The sequence below is a fragment of the Musca autumnalis genome, unplaced genomic scaffold (assembly GCF_047663935.1).
Source record: "Musca autumnalis isolate F117 unplaced genomic scaffold, ASM4766393v1 scaffold_4, whole genome shotgun sequence".
NCBI classification, from domain to species: Eukaryota; Metazoa; Arthropoda; class Insecta; order Diptera; family Muscidae; genus Musca; species Musca autumnalis.
This window is the reverse complement of record NW_027411977.1, coordinates 25,114,743-25,140,330: the sequence shown is the minus strand read 5'-3', so window position 1 is coordinate 25,140,330 and position 25,588 is coordinate 25,114,743. Positions and strand designations below refer to the sequence as shown.

Below are 25,588 nucleotides of genomic sequence, written 5' to 3'. Positions count from 1 at the left end.
CACCGATACAACACAACAAAAAGGGTATATTTTACTACACAAAATCTTTTTTAATTTTATAAAAAAACGTGCCAACTTTGACACTGCGCCAACTAACGGCATGTATCGGTATTTCCAAAATCTATATATTTTAGCATGATTTGAAGTGTTTTTTATTATTCAGCGCAAAAAACAGTTAACATTTTGAAACTTCAAAAAATAGTTTTGGCCAAAAATTTCCTGTTTGAAACCTATGTGCAACGTAGCAAGCGAAGAGGAAAAGAAAAAAAATGACATTCGTCTTTTTATACCGTCAGCATTTATGCTAACGAGGGTATATACACTAGGGATATAACTTTTTGCACTTTTTTGCAAATATCAAAAATACCACCACATAGCCGTGTAGAGCATGAAAAACTATTATGAAATACGGTGTCAATTTTTCTCTACCGCGAAAAAAGTTTCCGCACCAAATGCATTGAAGTTCTGTAATGCATTTTTTAATTTTATCTGTCATAACAACATATTTGCTTTTCATTAAAATTTTTATTTTTTTGTAACCTAATTTAAAATCATTATCAAAGCGTTCTGGGCCAATTTGTTCCAAAATCGCGCCATTTCGGACCATATTAGGATTTTTTGACACTATTGCAATTTTTGGTTTTTCTTTATAAATTCGTGAATTTTATGTTTATATTTTTTTAACCTATCGGATAAGAGAATATGGAGTCATTTGCAACTAATTCGCGAAAGTTACAGGCTGTTTTTGTTGACTTTGCCTGTGAGAATTGTATTTTTTTCTATAAATATTTATTCAAACAAAGCAAATTTAAAATTTTAAGTAGAAAAAATATCAAAAGGGTTTTAGTAATCACGGCCGGTGCGGGAACTTTTTTCACAGAATCGGTCTTAGAAACGCGTTTTCATTATTAGGACAAAATTCCCCACATGGTAGTGGTGTTGTATTTTTGTAGAAAACAAATACGATTCTCACAAGCAAAGTCAACAAAAACAGCCTGTAACTTTCGCGAATTCGTTTCAAATGACCCCATATTCCCTGGTCCGACAGGTTAAAAAAATATAAACATAAAATTCACGAGTTTATAAAGAAAAACGAAAAATTGCAATAGTGTCAAAAAATCCTAATGTGGTCCGAAATGGCGCGATTTGAAAAGAAATTGGTCCAGAACGCTTTGATAATGATTTTAAATTAGGTTACAAAAAAATAATAATTTTAATGAAAAGCAAATATGTTGTTATGACAGATAAAATTAAAAAATGCATTGCAGAACTTCAATGCATTTGGTGCGGAAACTTTTTTCGCGATAGAGAAAAATTGACACCGTGTTTCATAATAGTTTTCCATGCTCTACACGGCTATGTGGTGGTATTTTTTTGGTTATAGCCCTAATATACACTTTCATATGGGCAAAATGTGCCTCATCGAAATGTGTTTCAGACAATTTGGAGTCGATTCAGCAATGTCCGTCCGTCTGTTTGTCTGTCTGGCTGGCTCGTGCTCACGATTTGGTCCATACTTTGCCCATCGTAAAATGTGTACCAGACTTAGATAATGTTTCAATATAAACTCAATCGGCCCACTCCTTCGGGTACTTTCCACAAAAATTTTCGGAAAAGTTCAGTTTAGGGCCGAATCGCTCTGATTTTTGTTTTAGAAACTTGTATTCACTGCCCTCCGTACGACGGTACAATTTTTATTAGGGGCAAGTTCATACTTCCTGAGAAAATAGCCTGAAAGTTGCAAAAAAAAACCCCATGACACCGTGTGAGGTGGTTGCAGCGCAAGATAACTCTAGAACGGATCTGCCGATTCGGTCCAAAATTTGGCCTTAGGAATATTTTGTCCAAACAGGGTTTAAGTTTGAAGAAAAGCCATAGCGGTCCACTCCTTCAGGTACCTCCCCCACAAAAGTTCAAAAATGTTCGGTAAAATTGTGCGCACGATAACTCCTGAAGGGAGTGGCGGAGTAGATATATTAGGATGTGTACAGCACGGACCACGCTTTACATATCCTTATATATCTACCAGATAAAAATCAGATTCCAATATGGACTATATTTGTCTACTCCTTCGTTTACCTCCCACACAAAATTTCGGATATGTTCACTTTAAGACCTGCTCTCGAATAACTTTGATTTTTGTTGAAGCAATTTGCATTCGCTGACTTCATTGCGATGGTAAAAGTTTTTTTCAGGGGCAAGTCCATACTTTTTGAGAAAACAGGCCGAAAGGTTAAAAACCCCCAATGGCACCATATGCAGTGTCTGGAGAGCAGCGTAACTCTCGAACAGATCAACCGATTTGGTCAAAAATTTGGCTATTTTTTTGGTTATAGGTGTTTCACATTGACATTTACGCTCCCTTGCTCTCAGAAAGCGCCCACTGGTGCATGTGTTTGTATTTTTTGTGGCTTTTGGATTTGTATTGGTATGCACCCAAACATATAATTTGTTTGCATCCAAACATATTATTTGTTTGTACCCAAACATATAAATTCTTTGCACCCAAACATATAATTTGTTTGCACCCAAACATATATTTATTTGCAGGACCCAAACATATGTTATGGTTGGGACTGTTTGCAAACAAATATATGTTTGCTACAAAATATGTTTGGGACATGTGTTGGTGAGGCCTTTTTTCTGTGTGTAGGACCATTGCAATTTCAATGCTAGAAAAAACATCGTAGCATTTTTACTACATTACAATATTTTCAAGTTCCATTTCCGAACACTGTGCATGGTGTGTCTGTGCCAGCAACCAACCACCCCCTTTTTATGAATTTTGGTTCATGACTCGCAGAGTTTTTTGTTGGTGATAAAAATTGTATTGGTGCGCAAGCAAAGCGAGCGGGAATGAATGTTGCTGTTCGTTTTGCCCCCATAGACAACAACACCGGCAACAGCAAGCAGAACGTTAGCAATGTTTGTTTGAAACATTTACTTTTTTGTGTTTCTTTTTCGACTTTTTTGTTCTCTCAACATACCGAACACGATTGGATAGATGTATGAATGATGATGATGGCCAGCACGGCAGACCAGTTCACTTAAAAACGTAGAGCAGTCAAGACGTGCGAATTCAACACAAAAAGAAAATATCCCCCCGAACAAAAGAGGAATAATCGTGAATATTCGCAAAAAAACGAAAATAACTGCATAACAAAAAACACCTGAGTTCTTAACGAAAAATACAAAATTTATAAAAAAAATCTATTAAAAAAAGAAACAATGCAAATTCTTGAACAAAGAGAACCTGTCATGACCTCAGCTGCTACCACTCAAAATTTCCAGGAATGTGAAAATCCAGCCACATGTAATAACAACAATAAACCCACGGATATTAAAGAAATTCCACCAAGGTAAGTTCCATTGGATACACTACACGCGTGTATTTTGGCCATGTATGTCTGTATGTAATGATGTAAATGGCAGACAACCAACCAAAAACGCCCACCCACCCATCGGGCAGTATTCTCCACAATTAGCATTAGTCAGGCCGCCACATTCTTCAATTAACAGTGAAAGTGTTTTGTTTTTGCCTTTTCTTTCTGACAAATAACAACAACGACATTGTTGTTTGTTGTTATTGACAAGAATCTGTATGTTTTCCCCCTTACCAACAAGCGACTGCCCGAATGCGTTACCCCTTAATGACAACAACAAATATGATTTTTTTTGGCAATTGGCCAAAATCAGAAAAATGCCCAAGAAAAAAAAATCGCACAACAAACAAATCGAATGGTCATTCAAAAATTATGTTTTTTCGTTGTTGTTGGTTAGTCAACAGCAGCGCCGGCTATAAAAATGTTTGTCGTTTCGTGGGGATGTGCGAATTCATAATGTAAGAAAATAAAATAAAATAAAAACGACTCCCCTGTAGTCTCTCGTTTACATTTTTGGCAATTTTATGGCCTTAACAACCATCCTAAGGCTGCTATCGTAAAATGTTTATTTAGGAATGGGATTTATGGCATAGACAACCAAATAGTGTTGGTGGTGGTAGAAGATTCTGCCAAATAAAAAAACCAAAAAAAAAAAAGAAACATCAACAAACCATTCACCTGACTTAACAAAAATAGCCGATTATTTTTACGTCAACATTGTTTGAAATGTTTTATTTTTAACGATTTGAAATACAAAAATAATTTTTGTCGGCCAAAACGATTTCTGATGTACACTATAGTGTGTTTTTGTTTGAAGATTATTTTGTGCTGAGTCCGAGCCTGATGATGTTGGTTGGTAATGTTTTCCATACATTTCCTCAGTATTTCAGTTTTAATTATTTATGTACTACACGTCATTCGGAGAGGGCGATAAGAAGAGGCCCAGATTTACATAGGCAAATTTTTATTGCCGCAATTGTCCGTTTGTTTGAGAGACAGGTGGGCATAAGGAAACACTTTTTCTCTCAACACCCCCTTCATGAAGAACTGTCCCTTTTGAAATGTTCTTTTTCATTTACTTTGTTGCTACGCCAATGATTTTACAACACAATAATGTGAACAATTTCCCCAAATATTTCATTTATTTTAAATAGCATAGAAAGACAAGTGTTAAACAAATGATGACAAATTTCGATCATGAATCAAGAATGTGACATAGGGAGGATCTTACTAGAAATTTGGCACAATTGGCAAAAATTCAATTTACCTTTGTTTTGAAGCATTCCTCTGAGGCACAGTTGTGTATATAAATTATAATCACTGATACACCCGCAGTCTTACGGGCAGACATTGTCACGATAATTTAAATAATGATTTCCACTCCTTCGAGTATATAGTACTTGTCTATAATAAGTATAGTTTACATTGCATTTTCAATGTTTTATTTTTTATCTTTTAAATATTTATATAAAAATTAAATATAAAATATATATTATTAAATTGTAAACTATAAATTGAAAACTAAAAAAAACGGCTGAATAGATTTTCTTGAAATTTTCAGATAATGTACTGGGAACACCGGTGGTGAAAATAGGCTATATATTTTTTTGAATGGTCGTCGCGGAAGTGAAATATCGCGGTCATCCCAAATTATTCAAAAATGTATTATTTCAGATAATATACCTAATTTTAGTAAGCGTGACTACAAAACCGCTATAACACTGGCTTCAATATGTGGGATAACGCGGTAAACGTCATATTTTGGAATACAGTAAAATCCCGATGACTTGAGATGTCACTATATAGAAATTCCGAAAAATCGATTGGGAAATCTTATGAAATTTTGTATGTGGAGTTTTTAGGTCTGAGAATAGGTCGTAATCTATTTTTTTATCCCGCTAAGTGAAGTGACCGGTGGTCCTCCCCACAATTTTTTTAAGAAAACCGCGAAATTCAAGATACGTTTTAATATATTGTTTAAAAATTGTTTGCAATGCTATTGTAATTACAGTCTTGACCCTGAATGGTCGTCGCGGAAATATCTCGGTCATCCCAAAATTTTCAAAAATATATTATTTCAATTAATTAGAACTGTCGTAAGCTGTTTTTATACGGCTAAGAGTAGTGACCGGTGGTCCTCCCCCACAATGTTGTTATAACTTAAGATGTCACAAGATCGAAATTCCAGAATGATCCATTGGAAATCAGACAAAGTTATTGATATACAATACAATATCGTCATTGGAATCAGAATACCGCGATCGTGTTCGATTTTTGAAAATATTATAATTACGGATAAAATCCCAAAATGTGGGAAGTGAAACTTCATGAGCATTGATTTCAGTCCTTGGAATAACTAGGTAAAGATACATTTTTTAAATACAGGAAAATCTCGATAATAACAACTACAATATATAGAAGTAATTTTTTTATGAATTATATAAATATTGCCATACATATCCCTAAGGAACATACATTTCGCTGAGGGGCACAAAGAAAAAAGGCGTTACGTTCGATCGGGCTGAATTCGGTTAAATCCACCAAAAATAGCGAAAATCAGGCGCCACCGTTCTATGGGAGCTATATCAAAAAGAGGACGTATACTGAGCAGTGGCTATATCACTGAACTATCGAAAATCGGGAGGTACTGTTTTATGGGAGCTACATCAAAACGTGAACCTATTACTGTTACATACCGAGCGCAAATAAAAAGGCGTGTCTTTCGGTCGATCCGAATATTTATGCTCTCCTCTTAAAAATATATTAAAACCAGATTTCGGTGTGATAATGATGTTAAATCCTCAAAAATAGCGAAAATCAGCCGGTACAGGTTTATGGGAGCTATATCAAAACGTGGACCTATACCAACAATTCTTTGCAGTTATAATTACGACCCCCACCGAGACCAACAATCCAATATATAGCAATGTCAATTGACGTGCACCGACCATTGTATGTGGGTCACAAAGTGCTTTAAACTGTCGATTTATGGTGAAGGGTATAATAAAAGAGATTTTATATCTTAAATTTGGGGGATACCATTATATGGAATTTATGTCAAAACATTGATTTATATTATGAAGTTTCTAGAGGGATGCCTAATTATGGGTGTATCAATACTGGATAGATAACTAAAGTTTACACGGAGAACCCAACCAACGGGCCAGCAACCGGGTCAGCTAGTAATATATAAAACAAAAAAAAAAAAAAATAAAATCTTTATATATAAAACTCAATTGTCGTTTGTTGGTAATTGAATCAGTTGAAAACGGCTAGAGCGATTTGGATAATTTTTTTATGGAAATGTTAGCCATAGTTCAGTCTTGGTTTTTATGCAAAGAAAAATTGGCCACGCCCACTTTTCCGCCCACTTTTATAAATATGTTATATCTACGGAACTACTCAATAGATTTTCCTGAAATTTGCAGGGAACGTAAAGTGATGGCCCCCGGTTGAAATAGGCTACATATTTGGTTGAATTTCGGATCGGGCGGGGTACCTCCCCTAGGCCCTATTTTTGTAAAAATGCAATATTTGCAACAATTACAAATGTATCGCCTTGAAAATTAATTTCCGAGTCAATGGCGATTGTGTCTCCGACCTTACGTGCTTATTTGGGGCATTAAGACTGGACAACGCCCACTTTTTTAAATATGTTATATCTACGAAACTACTAAATCGATTTTCCTGAAACTTGCAGCGAATGTACAGGGTTGGTCCCCGATAAAAATAGGCTACATATTTTTTGACTTTTGGATAGGGCGGGTACCTCCCCTATGCCCTATTTTTGTAAAAATGCAATATTTGCAACAAATACGAATGTATCGGTTTGGGAATTTATTTGCGAGTCAATGGCGATTGTGTCTCCAACCTTACGTACTTATTTCACTTTCTAATTAGGTTATATCTACAGGGGATTTTCAAGAAAATCGCGATTTGTCAAAACTTTTAAATCTTTATAAATAAAAATCAAATATCGTTCGTTGGTAATGGCATCAGTTGAGAACGGCTGGACCGATTTTCGACCTGGGTTTTTATGCAAACTTTTACGCCCAATTTTTTCAATTTTCTATTTTTATCATTTGTACAAAAACTACTGAACCGATTTTCCTGAAATTACCAGGGAATGTACAGAGATGGTCCCCGCTTAAAATAGGCTACAAATTCAGTTAAATTTCGGAAAGGGCGGGGAACTTCCCCTATACCCTACTTTTTTAAAAATGTTATATTTACAATAATTACGAATGTATCTATTTGGAAGTTAATTTGCGAGACAATTGTGGTTGTGTCTCCGACCTTACCTACTTTTTTAGGAACCGCAGACTTGACCATACCCACTTTCGTGAAAATGTCAGGGAATGTACAGGCATATTTTCTTGAATTTTGAAGAGGGCATATTTAAAAAAACTCCTTACCATTATGAATAAAATTCAAATGCTGTCATAACCCAACTTAGATTTTTTGGAAAGAAAGGTTTACCACGCCCCCGAAAACATGTTACATATTTTATTGAATTCCAGAGGGGGCGGGGTAACTCCCCTATGCGATATTTTTTTAAAAAAACGTTATATTTGCAAAAATTATGTATGTATCGGAATAAAAATTTACGGCACTTCTTTGGGGCCTATAGGCCCGACCAAGCCTGTTTTTTAGTATGTCATAACTCGAATACTACTGAAGGGATTTCCATAAAATTTGCAAATGTTTGCCATTGTTATGTGGGGTACCTTCCCCATGCCTTTCTGTTAAACGCTATATGTATAAGCCAAACTTATGATTATATCGGTTTCAGCATACATTTTGGTAGGCAATGAAGTTGTGTGCACCCTAGGACCGGACCAGGCCCACTTTTTTAATATGTTATATCTTGAAAACTGATGACCACGCCCACTCTTTTCAAAACATTATTTTTTCAAAACTACTGGACCTAATTTTCAGAAAATATTCAGGAATGTCCCGTGGTCTAAAATGCTATATATTTGTAGACGAATTTCGGGGCCTATTTATTTATAATCGGTGTATTTGTTAAACTTATGAGTGCATCAGGTTGCAAATTAGTTTTCGAGACAACGGTGGTTGTCCCCCGATCAAAACTATATATATTTACAAATGTACTTAAATGGTGAGGTTCAACGGTCCATCAGCTATGAAAAGCTAAAACATATAGGTCTAAATAAGCGGGAGAATTCGATTTAATCATTTTTTTAACTTTTATTATTAGATCGCTTTAGGATAAAGACAGTGACATGGACGATAATAAATCCTAAAAGGCACAAATTGGCGAAAAATCCGACAAAGTCCGTAAGAGAAAAGAAAGGTTACAGACAAAATCTGTTGATAAACTTAAAATCCTTCTCGGTTTGACAATGGACCGAAGAAGTGAGGTAGAAAATACCTACTTTTGAATTAAAACTCATTACGACGGGCCAGCAACGCGGACCGGGGTCTGCTAGTATAAAATATAAACAAGTAAAACAGTATCAGTCGGCTTTGCCGACAGAGATATACCCTCAGTCTTTGTGAATTGAAACTTTCATCTACGGACAGATCGAATATATTTAGGATCTTTTCAGAATTTTGTGGCCCTTTTAGGACATTTGAACTTGTTGACAAATATGTCGATTAAGATTAAAGTTCAAAAGTGTTGTGGAGGAGGTACATAAAGGAATGGACCGACATAGTCCATTATGGAAGTGAATGTTATTTTGGGAGTCATATCTTTTCGATAGATATCGCGCCCACTGGTCATTTCAGTGGGTCATCGTATATCTTTTGGACGAGTAGGCCAGGAAGCATGTACTTGTCCACGAAAAACATAATATCGCTGTAAAGAGGATCACAACGAACAGCATCGGTAAACATTTCCAAAAGATCTTCGAACAGTCCCTAAACTGAATATAGACACAAATGTTGAACTTTTGTGGTGGAGGTACCCTGAGGAGAGGACCGATATGGACCATTTTAGAAGTTAAACTAAATTTTGGACAAAATATTAGGAGATCAAAAGTTTGGACCAAATTGGTTGCCCCGTTCAAGAGATATCGTGCATACCATTTTAGTGACATTTTTTAATTATTTGAAAATTTTGCCTTTTTAGGGCGAATATCATTTTTAATTTTAATTTTTAATTAATTTCTCGCTGGAATCGAGCTTAATGATCAATGATGCAAGTGAAGGAGGAAAGCCGACGATTCGAACCCACACAACCACCACTACGTGACATGTATGTTTCGCCTTTGGCATAGGCTCTTCAGTCATATCGGCTGTGGAGCGGCTTCGCTGTCATCGAACTTTTCTTCTTTCAAATGCATTTTTTTTTACAACAACAATGGGTATTTGCTCATTTAGTTGTGCTTTCATGACAAACGCTTAGCGCTGCCTTTGAAAGTAATGTCTCTTTCACTTGAATGATTGATCATTAAGCTCGATTCCAACGAGACATTTTTTAAATATTGGGGGGGAAGTTTCGAACTGAAACTATGTTTGGCCTAAATAGGACGAAGGCAAAATTTTGGACCAAATCGGTTGATCAGTTCGAGAGTTATCGTGCTCTCCAGCCACTACATATGGTGCCATAGGGTTTTTTTACACCTTTCGGGCTGTTTTCTCAAGAAGTATGGACATGCCCCTAAAAAAACTTTCACCGTCGTAATGGAGGCAGCGAATTCAACTAGTTCAACAAAAATCAAAGTGATTCGAGAGAAGGTCTTAAAGTGAACTTATCCGAAATTTTATGTGGGAGGTACCCGAAGGAGTAGACAAATATAGTCCATATTCGAACGTGATCTATATCTGGTCACTCCCTTCAAGAGTTATCGTGCGCAAAATTTTTCCGAACATTTTTGAAGATTTGTGGGGGAGGTACCTGAAGGAGTGGACCGATATGGCTTATCTTCGAACTTAAACTAAGTTTGGACAAAATATTACGAAGGCCAAATTTTGGACCGATCCCTAGGTCCGTTCGAGAGTTATATTGCGCTCCAACCGCTACACACGGTGTCATATGGTGTCTTGCACCTTTCAGGCTATTTTCTCAGGATGTATGGACTTGCCCCTGATGAAACTTGTACCTTCGTATGGGGGGCAATGAATACAAGTTGTTGCAAAAAAAATCAAAGCGATTCGAGAGCAGGTCCTAATCTGAACTTATCCGAAATTTTGTGTGGGAGGTACCCGAAGGAGTGGACCGATTGAGTCCATTTTGGAACCTCATCATGCAAAGTATGAATCAAATCGGTTACTTCCTTCAAGAGTTATAGTGCGCACAAATTTTCCGTACACTTTCGAACTTTTGTGGGGGAGGTACCGGAAGGAGTGGACCGATATATCCTATCTTCGAACTTAAACTAAGTTTGGACAAAATATTACGAAAGCCAAATTTTGGACCGAACTTAAACTAAGTTTGGACAAAATATTACGAAAGCCAAATTTTGGACCGAATCGGTTGATCCGTTCGAGAGTTATCGTGCGCTGCAGCCAGCCAGACAGACAGATGGAAGGACATTGCTCAATCGACTCCAAATTGTCTGAAACACATTTCGTCCAAGCATACTTGGGGTCTAAAACCATTATTTCCATAAGGCACATTTTGCCCGTATGAAAGTGTATATACCCTCGTTAGCATAAATGCTGAGGGTATAACAAGTGAGCGAAGACTATAGTCGAGACGGGGCCGACCATGTGATACCTTACACCACTACCCCTGTGCATAAGCTTTCCATTGGTAAACATTTCTTTTAGGGAATATAATCCGACTACCACCAAACATATTATGCCTCTTTCTCTCTCCCATAAGCAACCAAAATTTCGTGACTATCCGATCAAAATTGTGACCTGTAGCGTGAGTAAAAAAATGGAGGGATTGGATGCTTTACCGAATATACTGGTATCTCCCTTGTTTGACCACCTTCGCCAACCTACCTTACACCAATGTAAAGGTAATATTTTCTTCTTCCATTGACAAGCTTTGCCGTTGAAATACCCCAACTAGAAACCGATATATTCCCAAAGAATAAAACTTCGAATTTGTTTCCACATGAGTTTTTTCCCACTCCGATCCCTAAATATAATCCGACTATAACCAAAATCAATAGGCTTCTTCCTCTGTGGGGCCACCATCAACACCCAAAATTTCATGACTATCCGATCAAAATTCCAACCTGTAGCGTGATTATAATAAATAAAAAAATTGGATATGATACTGACTTCTGCGATATCTCGGTTGTTTGCCCACTTACTTGGAGTACTGCTACCAGAAGCGGAAAAAACGTTGACTTTTCTCAACATAAGCTATTTGCTTATTCCGACTACTGAATATTATCCGATCATCACCAAACTTAATAGGTTTCCTCCTCTGTGGGACCCGTATCAACTATCAAAAAATTCGTGATGATCCGATCAAAATTGCGACCTGTAGCGTGATTACAAAAAAATCGGAAAATGGGATGCATTACCGACTATTGCGATATCTCTGCTGTTTGACCACCTACGACAACCTACTTCACATCGTTGTAAAGGTAATATTTTCTTCTTTCTTTGCCAGGTTTTGCTTTTGATATACCGCTTAAAAAAACAGAGGTATTGGCTTTGAAAAAAATCGTTGACCTTTTCTCCAAAAATTTTTTGCCCATTCCAACCCCTAAATATTATCCGACCATCATCAAAATCAATAGGCTTCGTCCTCTGCGGGACCCCCATTAACCCCCAAAAAGTTCGTGACGATCCGATCAAAATAGCGACCTGTAACGCGATATTGAAAAAAAAATTAAAAATGGTATGCATTACCGACTATTGCTATATCTCCGTTATTTGGCCACCTACGCCAACCTACTTTGCATCATTTGTAAAGGTGGAATATTCTACTTTCATAGTCAGGCTTTGCTTTTGGAAGCTTCCCAACCAAAGCCGTGATATTCGTCATTATAATTAAAATCGCAAAAATGAAAAGTTGGGTTGTATAAGCGACTATTGCGATATCGTCGTTGTTTGACCACCAACGACGACCTACTATACATCGTTGAAAAGGTGATATTTTCCACTTTTATTGGCAGGTTTTGCTTTTGATATACCCCTTATAGATGCGAAGATATTTGATTTGAAATAAAACGTTGACTTTTTCTCCAAATAAGTTTTTTGCCCATTCCGACCCTTGAATATTATCCGACCTTTACAAAATCAATAGGTTTCTTCCTCTGTGAGACCCCCATTAATCCTCGAAATTTCGTGACGATCCGATCAAAATTGCGACCTGCAGCATGATTACAAGGCTTAGATGGACAGACGGACAGACACACATAGCCAGATCGACTCAGCTCGTCGAGACATTCATTTTGGTATATATAAGTATGGGTCTACGACCATTATTTCGATGCGTTACAAACTTTTTGGCCAAAACCAACTTATAATACCCTCCCCACATAGTGGTGTAGGGTATAAAAACCTGGACCTATACCGAATATTCTATGCGGGAATGTTTTATACACACAACAAGGACTAAATATTTAATTGTAGTCATTTTGGTCGGTTAATGATACTAAAACGAAATTTTCCACTAATAAATTAATTGTTTATAAAATAATAAAACAACAACAATGGGATTAAGTCAGACTATTTTGAAAAAAAAAAAATTAAAACGAAATATAGAAAATCGGGAAGTACCTTTTTATGGTAGCTACATCAGAACGTGAACCTACATATGCCAACAATAGAACTTTGAAAATGGGCTGGTATAGCTCTATGTATCACAAAGATCATTATACCCTCCATTTTATAGTGGAAGGTATAAATAAAGGAATTTTCTGCATTAAAAACATCATATTTTACTAGCGGACCCGACGAACTTCGTCTCGCTATTAAGGAATTAAATTTCATACAAAAACTCAATTTTCGATTTTTTCAATTTTTCGACTTTTCCAGAGAGATTTTCCAAAATTTTCTTCCGTAAAGACCTTCTCCTCGAAAATACGAATAACTGACAAAAATTTTTACAGAAATCGGCCTAGCCGTTCTCATTTTATGAATTACTATACATTTTTTACACCATTTTTATATATATAGAGAAGATATTTTTATTTTATATTTTATGTTCTATGTTTTATATTCTATATTTTATATTATAAAATATAAAATAAAATATACAACTAAAATACAAAATATGAAATATAAAACACAAAATATAAAATATACAATATAAAATATAAAAAAAATAAATATAAACTATAAAATATAAAGTATAAAATTAATAACATAAAATATAATAGCCTGAGCACAGTTGGAAAATAGGGCATTATGGATATATCCTATCCTATAATAATTCGAAAATGCCACCCAGTTTTATATAGCGTTCGCCAATACAAATTCCACAACTTTAAATAAAAATATAAATTTTATTTGTTGTTTGGTTCATACACAAAATGCAAGAAAAAAGTGAAAACTCAAAGTAATCTATGACGTTCATGATGGTTTAGCCTGAACAAACAACAAAAGCAGCGGCAGCAGAAAAAAACGGATCACTAGAACAACTACAAAAACATACGTTTTCCCATTTTCCCCAAAAGAACAAAATTCCGACTAACACTATGCGGGTACATGAGTGCCATCAGTGAATACTGACAATATGGAAATAATTTAACCTGAATGAATGTGGTGGCGGTGTTTGTGGTGCTGAAATGGTTGTGGGGTGGGAATGGTGGAGGGATTTTAACTTTACGATATTCTATTTTTATGTGTAGGATAGGGAACGGAAGGATGAGATGGAATGCACGATTCAGTTGCCGTAAATAAAAAATGAAATTTTATTTAAGTTAAGAAAATAACAACAAAATTCCATTCTATTTTTAAGATTGAAAAAAGACAAAATAATAATTATCTCACCGTTTATTTGACGTCGATACATTTCGGGGCCTTTGACGTCAGTCGTGTTAGGTCATGTCTTTTTGTTTATTTGATATTTTCATTGTTGTTTAACATTTTCTTTTTAATAATATTCTACGCAATTTTTGTTGGGTGGTGAAAGTAAACAAATTTATTGTTTTGTGGCACAGGTGGTGTGGGAGGGAATATTGGGCTATGGCTCATTGTCCAGTCAGCCCAGCCGAAAATTGTTTGGATAATTATCCATGACGAATTGTGCGGGTGATTATGATGATAAATATATCACAATTCTGGCAAAAGTCAATGAACAATGGAAAATAATTTTATAAATAAATTATCCAAATTAGAAAAAAAATAAATAAATCAATAAATGGGAAACGTAAATTATTCCAATTAAATGTGGGAGGATGGAAAACAAAGAATTGTATTAAATTTTTTATTTAATTTATGAATGGCTTGATTTGTTTTGGCCATATATAAATTGTTAATATACACATTTTTAAACATGTGTATATTTTCAATAACAATCTCTTAATTTATTTTGAATGCAATGTTTTTCTTTTTTTTTAATTCTAACAAAAAAATTCCCTGACCCCGAAAATAATTAATTGATTACATACACATATACTCGTATTTTTGTCATTGTTCTTTTTGTTTTGGTAATTTGTTTAAAAGGAAATTTGCAACTTTTTTCAAGGTTGACATATTAATAGCTAAATATTTTCGGCGTACAAATTTTGAGTTTGTTTTTTGTCTCTGTGCTATAAAAAAAACATTTTTATGGCATGCGAATTCACTTTTCTTTTGTATTGTGATATTTATGCGAATAAATTGTTCTTGACATTAATGTATGTATATGGACACATTAATATACATATGTATGTACATATACATACACATATGTACATGTGTATATTTTCCACTATTGAATGGACCACATTTTTAATGGCCCAATTTTCGCAAATATTTCAATAAAATAAATCTTAAGTCAATGGCTCATTCAATAAACTATAATCCTCGAATAACATTCATTCTGCCAGTTTTTGGCATGAATCATCATTCTAGAATTCTAGAAGAGACTCTGCGAATCAAAGACCGTGTGTCAAGAAACATGTATGCAAAATATTTCAAATACAAAAGTGAGAAAGCTTCCAAGAGAGTTATAATCGAGAAATTTAGAAATATTTTTTATAGGCCAAAAAGGCTAGGGTAGTGTTAAAAGAATCGTGGATTTTTAACATTATTTTAAGGACTGTCCTGGATCTACTTACTTACTTAGCTGGCCCATTACAGAACATTTGTTCCATAGACCGAACTAAGAAAAGATCTCCAATTCTCTCTGTTTTTCGCTTCGCTTTTTGGAATACTGCGCCTTTTCATTTCTTCATCCACTTGTATGCTCCATCGAAGCTTAGGCTTCCCGATTCTGCGTGCACCGCCATGTAGAATGTATTCATACGCCTTTTTAGCGGGTTCATCATCGTTCATTCTTATGATATGGCCTAGCCAACGCAATCGTCGCATCTCGATACGTTTAACTATATTTATGTCTTTGTATAGCTTATATAGCTCGTGGTTCATACGACGTCGATATTCACCGTCAACGCAAATCGTCCCGTAGATCTTTCGAAGAATTTTCCTCTCAAGCACACCAAGCACTGCCTTATCTGCTTGCGCAAGTACCCATGCTTCTGAGCCATACATCAGCACGGGTAGTATCAGTGTTTTGTAGAGCGTTATTTTTGTTTGACGAGATGTGGCTTTGCTTTTAAACTGCTTACTTAAACCAAAGTAGCATCTGTTGGCCAATACAATTCTTCTTTTTATTTCACAACTGATGTCGTTTGTTGTGTTTACGGAGGTGCCGAGGTAGACGAAGTCTTTTACTACCTCAAAATTATAGGAACCAACTTCCACAGTTGGTCCGAGCTCAATTGACGCATTGCGCGTCGACACCATTAACTTTGTCTTCTCACCGTTTACCGCCAGACCCACTTTAGCAGATTCCCCTTCGACCTTCATAAAGGTATCAGTTACTTCTTTTACTGATCGTCCCATGATGTCTATATCATCAGCATAAGCAAGTAACATGTGGCTATTGGTGTAGATTGTGCCACTTCTTTTGACGTTTGCCTCTCGTATAACCTTTTCCAGCAGGATATTGAAGAGATCACACGAAAGGCTGTCTCCTTGTCTGAAACCCCTTTTGGTACTAAACTCTTCGGAGAGGTTCTTTCCAATTTTACTGATGACCTAGTGTCAGTTAAAGTCATCATACAAAGCCGGATGAGCTTTGCGGGTATACCAAATTCAGACATAGCTTGGAATACGTTTGAACGCAGCGGGCTGTCGAAGGCTGCTTTATAATCGACAAAAAGGTGGTAGATGTCGATCTGCATCTCTTGGGTCTTCTCCAAGATTTGCCGCAAGGTAAATATCTGGTCAATGGTGGACTTGCCAGGTCTAAAGCCGCATTGGTATGGTCCAATTATCTCGTTGACCATAGGCTTTAGTAGTTCGCACAATATCCCTGACACGATCTTGTAGGCAATAGGGAGTAGACTTATGCCCCTATAGTTAGAGCAAACAGTCTTATCTTATAAGCCATCGACTCCTGCTGCCTTAATATTCTTCAGCCGATTTATTGCTGTCTTTACCTCATCTTGGCTGGGCGGTATAGATTCAATACCATCTTCTGGGATTCGGTCTGTGGTATCTTTGTCGTCTTCGCAGTTTTGAAAAATGTTCTTTCCATATCCTGAGCACACTATCTGTATCAGTTACCAAATTACCTTGCTGGTCTCTACAGGAGAATGTGCCTGTACCAAAGCCATCAGTTTGATGTTTCACTCTTTGGTAGAATTTTTTACTCTTCATTCTGGTTCCTATACATCTCGATTTTTTCACACTCCCGCTTTTCCATCTCTCTCTTTTTCTCGTGCGTTACGCGTTGCTACGGATTGTAAAGTAGCCCTATATGCCGCATTTTTCTCTTCGGTAGCAGCACGACACTCCTGATCATACCATGGATTCCTTGGTGGAGGTCTCTGGTATCCAATTATGGATTTTGCTGCTGTTTGCATGGAGTGGGCAATACTTTGCCATTGCCCTGATATGTTATCGGAATGAAGAGTGCTTTGATTAAGCAATTGGTCTAGTTGAGTGGAATATGCTGTGGTTATCTGTTGTGATTGCAGCTTACCGATGTCTAACTTTCGTGTTGTGTCTGTTCGTACTTTGTTTGCTACGTTTAACCGAGTGCTTACCTTTGCTGCAACAAGGTAGTGGTCCGAGTCTATGTTTGCTCCTCGGAACGAACGCACATCCAACACGCTCGATGAATGTCTTCCATCTATCACAACGTGATCAATTTGATTTCTTGTTTTCTGATCTGGAGACAGTCAGGTGCCCTTATGGATGTCGAAATGTTGAAATCTGGTGCTGCTAACTACCATGTTTTTTGCCGCTGCGAAGTCTATCAGCCTCATACCATTGTCAGATGTTTCACTGTGGAGACTGAATTTCCCGACTGTTGGGCCAAGAGATTCTCCTTTCCAATTTTAGCATTAAAATCGCCAAGAATAATTTTAATGTCATGGGCAGGACGGCGGTCATATGTTTCTTCTAAGCGCTCATAAAATATATCTTTGGTCTGTTCGTCCTTGTCTTCAGTGGGAGCATGAGCGCAAATAAAGCTGATGTTGAAGAATTTTGCTTTTATTCGAATTGTAGCAAGTCTCTCATTCACTGGTGTGAAGCTGGAGATCAGCTGTTTTAACCTCCGACCAACTACAAATCCGCAACCAAACTCATGCTTTATGTCATGGCAGCTATAATACAGTGCGTCACCTTTAGGTGTTGTTGTGACGCCTTTCCCATTCCATCGTATTTCCTGTATGGCAGTAATGTCGGCCTTGTACTTTTCCAGTACATCTGCCAATGCGTAAACTGCACCTTCTCTATAAAGAGTGCGAACATTCCAGGTGCAGATTCGCAGATCATGGTCCTTAAAACGTTTGCGGGGGTTGTCAACGTTAGAGGGATTTGTTTTTCTTTTCTTTTGTTTTTTCATAGTAGGTTGCTTTTCCTAGGGGAGTAACCCTGCGCCCAAACCCAAGTTCATACGTGCAAAACAGGCACAAAATTCAGAAAACCCTCTAAATACATAATTTTTAGGGAAAAGGATCTTGGCTGTGTAGCCACTTTTCGATCTTTCCGTAGAGGAAACTTTCAACTCACACAGGCAACTCACTCTGTCGACAAAGCCGACTGATATTTTTTTTTAATTGTTGAAACTTCTTTCGTATGGCTTTTCTTTTATAGAGAACATTTAGACACATACATATATTGCTCTAATTATATTTATCTCCTCTGTCTTATGGCTAATGGGGATATATTCACTTTGATACTTTCATGCAAACAAACTTACAACCTTTCTTCCCCTTCTTATCTTTACAGCTTTCCCGGAGTTTCTGAACTATTGCCGCATTTGTATTTGTGTGGTGCCAGTGTTCTGTCGCCCACAGTCATTACAACTCTTGGCATTAATTTAGTTATAAATGTTGCTGCCGAATTGCCCGACACTCCCCTACCATCTACCGCTCCCATTCTGTATTTACGTATTAATATTGCAGATCGACCCAGTGCTGAATTATCCAAACATTTCGATGAAGTTGCCGACATGATAGAAGAAGTACGACAAAATGGTGGCAAAACATTGGTGCATTGTGTTGCAGGAGTCAGTCGTTCTGCCTCCCTCTGCTTGGCCTACCTAATGAAATACCAGGGAATGACTTTACGAGAAGCCTTCATGCACATCAAAACCATTCGACCTCAAATAAGACCCAATACGGGATTTTTTGAACAATTACGTTGTTATGATGAACAAATTTATGGTTTACAATCGGTGAAAATGTTATTCCTTGAAGCTATACAACGCGAAGTACCTGATGTTTATGAGGCTGAATTTCGTCCCATGGAAGAGTTTTATCAAAGACAACGTTTGGCAAACAGACGCAATCGTCAACAACCATTGACCACATAAATGGCGAGGAACAACTACTACTCGTAGAGTACATGTCGAAGGAGAAGGGATCAATATCATCCATTATTTTATCATTTCGTAGCACTCGAATGAAGAGTTTCCTCACCCATTTTTTTGGGAGAACAGAAGCATTTTATATCATACATTGTCAGGCATGTCGGATGTGAAGACCTCTTCAAGGGTTAAATGCTTTCTGGCTGAGGCTTTGCATTGTCTCAGAAGGTTGCATGATTGCAAGTCCGTCCAGTCAGGACAATACTGTTTTGTGAATCGTTAGTTAATGTGTGCATGTTTTTAATTGTGTAGTTATATTTTATTTTAATTTGCACATTTGTAAATTTGTTACATACATACATCACACTCATCAACGATACACACACATACTATTTGTAAACAAAATGTATTTACAAGGAAAACGAGTAATAAATGAAGAATTTAGTAAGAAAATAAACTGAGTTTTAATAATCATGAAAATATACCTTAGGAAGAAATAACAAAAAAATTCTGATTTTATGTTTTCAACTTTATTTGCGAAGATATTTTTTATTTATTTTATAAGAGTTAATTCCTACAATAAATGTCTAACGTATTACAAACCATCTAAATTGCAATAGAACCGAATATTTATGTTGAATGCCAAACACAAAAATTAAAGCATAATTTTAGGCTCAAACGAAATATTTCTAACTAACCAAAAATTTATACTCGTATATGCATAAAAAAGCAACATTAACTCGAACTCATTCTGATATGAAAGAAAAAGCATTTCGAAAAATAAAATCATAAAAATTCCAAGTAAAAATCTGACCGCGAGTCAAAAACAGTTATAAATTTAAAATAAAACAAGTAAGAAGGTATCAGTCGGCTGTGCTGACGCAGATATACTCTCAAACCAAACACAATAACAATGCCGTATATAAAATATATTGATTTTGTATCACGAGTTTGCTTTAGAATATGTATGTACCGCAATTCTGTGCTATGCCAAATGATTGATATATACCAAACATTTTTAGTAAACAAACTTCTTCATAAAGAACTCGAAATATTAAACTACTAAGCTTGGAAAAACAATTTTATAAAAAGTTTTAGAGCTATCTTGCACTATAGCCATTTTAGTATGTGACGGCAGGGTTTTGGAGCTTTTGGGTCATTATCTTAGGAAGTATTGTCTTACTCCGAAAAAAATGTACCCTTGCAAATGAGGCCGCTCGAACAACCTACTGAAAAAGGAAACAAAACGATGCAAGAAGAAATCTTAAACTTCACTTTATCCGAATTTTGTATGGGAGGTACCCGAAGGAGTGCACCGATATTGTCTATATTCCAACCTGATGTATCAGATGATGAAATACTAGGATGTGCAAAGCCTGCACCAATCAGAAACTATCTTCGAGAATTATCTTGCGGACTTGCCATTTTGGTTGGTCAGGGTTTCTTGGAGCTTTTAGGTCAATATCTCAGGAAGTATAGCCTTGCGCAAGAAAATAATTGTACCGTTGTAAAGGGAGACGCAAGGGCAATTTGCTGAAAAAATTTCAAAATGATCCGAGAGGAGCTCTTAAATTTCACTTTATCCGAATTTTGTATCGGAGATACCCGAAGGAGTGGACTGATATAGTCTATTTTCGAACCTGATCTATCAGATGATGAAATAATACGATGTGCAACGTCTGCACCAATCAGAAACTCCCTGCGAGAATTATCTTGCGGATTTGCAATTTTGGTTGGTGTCGTCAGGGTTTCTGGGAGCTTTTAGGTCAATATCTCAGGAAGTATAGACTTGCGCAAGAAAAAAATTGTACGGTTGTAAAGGGAGCCGCAAGGAAAACTTACTGAACAAATTTCAAAACGATCCGAGAGGAGCTCTTAAACTTCATTTTATCCGAATTTAGTGTGGGAGGTACCCGAAGGAGTGGACCGATACAATCCATATTCCAACCAGATACATGACTTGATGAAATAATACTATGAGCTAAGTCTGCACCAATCAGAGTCTCCCTGCGAGAATTATCATGCGGATTTGCCATTTTGGTTTGTGTCGTCAGGGCTTCTTGGAGCTTTTAGGTCAATATCTCAGATAGTAAGGTCTTGCGCAAGAAAAAAATTTTACCGTTGTAAAGGGAACCACAAGGGCGACTTGCTGAAAAAAATTCAAGGCGATCCGAGAGGAGCTCTTAAACTTCACTTTATCCGAATTTTGCGTGGGAGGTACCCGAAGAAGTGGACCGATACCATCCATATTCCAACCTGATACATGACTGGGTGAAATAATACGATGTGCACAGTCTGCACCAATCAGAAACTCCATGCGAGAATTATCTTACGGATTTGCCATTTTGGTTGGTACTGTCAGGGTTTCTTGGAGCTTTCAGGCCAATATCTCAGAAAGTATGGACTTGCGCAAGAAAAAAAAAATTGTACTGTCGTGAAGGGAGCCGCAAGGAAAACTTACTGAAAAAATTTCAAAACGATCCAAGAGGAGCTCTTAAACTTCACTTTATCCGAATTTTGTGTGGGAGATACCCGAAAAAGTGGACCGATACAATCCATATTCCAACATGATACATGACTGGATGATATAATACGATGTGCACAGTCTGCGCGAATCAGAAACTCTCTGCGAGAATTATCGTGCAGATTTGCCATTTTGGTTGGTACCGTCAGGGTTTCTGGAAGCTTTTAGGTCAATATCTCAGAAAGTATGGACTGGCGCAAGAACAAAATTGTACCGTGCTAAAGTGAGCCACAAGGGCTGAAAAAAATTCAAAGCGATCCGAGAGGAGCTTTTAAACTTCACATTAACCTAATTTTGTGTGGGAGGTACCCGAAGGAGTGGACCGATACAATCCATCTTCCAACCTGATCTGCACCAATCAGAAACTGCCTGCGAGAATTATCTTACGGATTTGCCATTTTGGTTGGTGCCGTCAGGGTTTCTTGGAGCTTTTCGGTAATATCTCAGGAAATATGGACTTGTGCAAGAAAAAAATTGTACCGTTGTAAAGGGAGCCGCAGGAACAACTTGCTGAAAAAATCAAAGCGATTCAAGTAAAAATGGTAGGTCATCGTACCATTTGCATCGTAAATTTAGACTTTTCCTCTTCCATTGACAGGAAATGAATCGGTCGAATAAAATTTGTTGAGCTACTATAACACTTTATTGACTTTTTCATATATTTTTTTTTTAATTTTGAATAAGAAGTGATATTGCTCTGAAGCTTCTGTTTGAATACACTTTTTTAAAGAAACTTCCATTAAAATCTGAATAACTTCTTTAACACAGAATTCCGTAACGAATTTACTCCATATTTGATAGGCCATATTCGAGGTATATAGAGGTATCTTTACACTTATCCTGTATCCAGAACTTCAAGTTCACTATTGTGTAAATGAAAGTGTGTTTCGTAGATTATAACTCGAAATCCAACTATAAATTTGTTGGTAAACAGTATTAGAAAGTAATAAAGAATAATTAATTGTGGTGTGTCGAGAACTGCTGAAATCTGCTATAGGATGTGAAGAGTATGGATTACATCGGTCACTCCCATCAAGAGTTATCGTGCGCACACTTCTTCGAACAGTTTTGAACTTTTGTGAGGGAGGTACCTGAAGGAGTGGACCGATATGGTTTATCTTCGAACTTGAACTATGTTTGGACAAAATATTACGAAAGCCAAGTTTTGGACCGAATTGGCAGATCCGTTTGAGATTTATCTTGCGCTCCAATCACTACACACGATGTAATAGGGGTTTTTTCACCTTTCAGGCTATTTGCTCAGGAAGTATGGACTTGCCTCTGATGAAACTTGTGCCGTCGTATGGGAGAAAGTGAATACAAGTTGATACAACAAAAATCAAAGCGACTTGACAGCAGGTCCTGAGTCCATATTGTAACCTCATCTAAGTCTGGTAGAAATTTCATGATGAACTAAGTATGTGCCAAATCGGTTACTCCCTTCAGAGTTATCGTGCGCACAAATTTTACGAACATTTTCGAGCTTTTGTGAGGGATGTAACCGATATAACCCATCTTCGAACTTAAACTAAGTTTGGGCAAAATATTACGAAAGCCAAATTTTGGACCGAATCGGTTGATCCGTTCGAGAGTTATCGTGCGCTCCAGCCAGCCTGACAGACAGACGGACGGACATGGCTAAATGAACTCCAAATTGTCTGAAGCACATTTCGTCCAAACATACTTGGGGTCTAAAACCATTATTTCGATGAGGCACATTTTGCCCGTATGAAAGTGTATATACCCTCGTTAGCATAAATGCTGAGGGTATAAAAAATCAAGAAAATCGAAGAGCGCAATCATTGATAAAAATAGATTTTAAATATTAAATCGCGAACATTGCATCCATCCCACTGTGCATTTTTTATATTTTTATTAGATAGCTGATAAAAAAACAAAAAAAAAAATCTGAATTAATTCTCTTTCGAGTTGAGCTATTTAGACCTAATAGGTACATTGAAAAATTAGGAATCCACCGAAGTCCCACACATTCAACCACTATGCTACGTTTCACGGGTGGTTAGACCGATCATCAGGCATATTGAATGGTGTTCTTTAGTGGGTGGACGAAGGCTAAGCTTGGAGACTAGCATTTATATCACAAATCATTCGAAATTTGTATATTCGAATTATTTATTTATTTTAATGTTAGTCATTTAAAACTAAAAAAACCATTCAATATGCCTGATGATCGGTCTAACACCATTCAATATGCCTGATGATCGGTCTAACCACCCGTGAAACGTAGCATAGTGGTTGAATGTGTGGGACTTCGGTGGATTCCTAATTTTTCAATGTACCTATTAGGTCTAAATAGCTCAACTCGAAAGAGAATTAATTCAAATATCACTCTAAAAATGACCTTCGCCAAAAAACAAAAAAGAATTTCTATTTGGACTAATATTAAAGAATTTATGAGTATTTCGTTGCACACTGTTTTTATAGATATCGGCTTTTTCAAAGTGCGCTATCATCGCAACCCCCAAAAAACCTGAAAATCTACTGAAATGTTTTGCTGAGGAGCAAAATCAACATAGCAAAAATTAAAGGAAATCAAAAACCACTTTTTTCCAAAATGTCCGATTTCATGTGGCCGAAAACCACCGTAAAATAAAGTGTATAAATTTCGGATCTCCTAATGTTTTGTCCAAACTTAGTTTAGGTCATATCGGTTCAATTCTTCAGCAATCCCCCCACAAAATTTGAAAATTTTAGGTTCGAATTTCGATTATATCGGTCCATTTTCGGGTATCTCCCACACAAAAGTTCAACATAACTGCAGTTTAAGGGCTTTTCGAGGATCCAAAAAACTAGACGCTGACCAACTAAAATGATAAGCAGCTCTCAAAATAAGATCAACTTCCAAAATGGATATGTCGGTCCTTTCCTTCAGGTAGCTTTTCCGCAGAAGTATAACCCTTTTGTCCTTTAATTCAAATCAAATGCATTAACAAAACGTAAGCATTTATTCAGAAAGAATAATGCTTCTTCTGCAACGTTTGATCAAACCTAGAGAATACACCCTGACCAAAAATCATAACGTTTTTTCCACTTGTAGTATTTTGTCAGGAACAAAAAGTTTCTGAAAATTGGTTTCTAAGATATTAGCGAGACCATGGTTTGGCAAATCCCAAAAATGATTTTCGTAGTCTCAAACAATACTGCGAGTAGGATTCGGAGTTATGAGCTGTAGTTTGTATCTCCCTATACCTTTCTTTCTTAATATATATTTTTTAATTGGTTTGTGTGTTCTCTGTCAATTTAGTGCTTTGATGACATTAAGGAGTATTTTTTTCTTAATTATCGATACTAAAGCTGGATTGGAAATATTCGATACAAGTGTAATCTGCTTTCTCGGATTCGAATTCTTCTACTTTTTTTTTTTTCATAGAAGTCGTTAAGGTTGCCCTTAGGAATTAAAGAAACATATGCAGAGTCTATTCAGATAAATATTATAATTTTTTTATAGAGAGAAGAATGCTGTGTTAATAACACTGTGCAACATTTTTAAGGTGATCTTGTGCAAACAATTCGAACTGAGGATTTTTTGAATGTACAGACCCAAACGACAAGAAACCCTAGTTGGGTTTTGTTGCGTCAGATCCAGCTCGGATTTTATGGGCCCATCTAAACATGGTTAAATATTGAGTTTTTAAAGAAATTCGGGGCTATATCTCTGAAACCAATGCGAATCTTCTTCTGACCTTTGAAGCAAATTTGTAGATAAGAACAATAATTAAATATTTGGAGAAATAATGAATTCGAAAAACT

General features: G+C 36.5%; 1 protein-coding gene across 1 annotated transcript; it reads left to right on the top strand.

The window, feature by feature from the left end:
* Positions 1-2,851: 2,851 nt before the first annotated feature.
* On the top strand, positions 2,852-19,750 carry LOC141404169 (dual specificity protein phosphatase 18). Its single transcript, XM_073987503.1, has 2 exons — positions 2,852-3,359; positions 18,714-19,750. Exons 1-2 carry the CDS (start codon positions 3,229-3,231, stop codon positions 19,297-19,299), a joined length of 717 nt encoding a protein of 238 aa, XP_073843604.1. The 5' UTR covers positions 2,852-3,228; the 3' UTR covers positions 19,300-19,750.
* Positions 19,751-25,588: the final 5,838 nt, after the last annotated feature.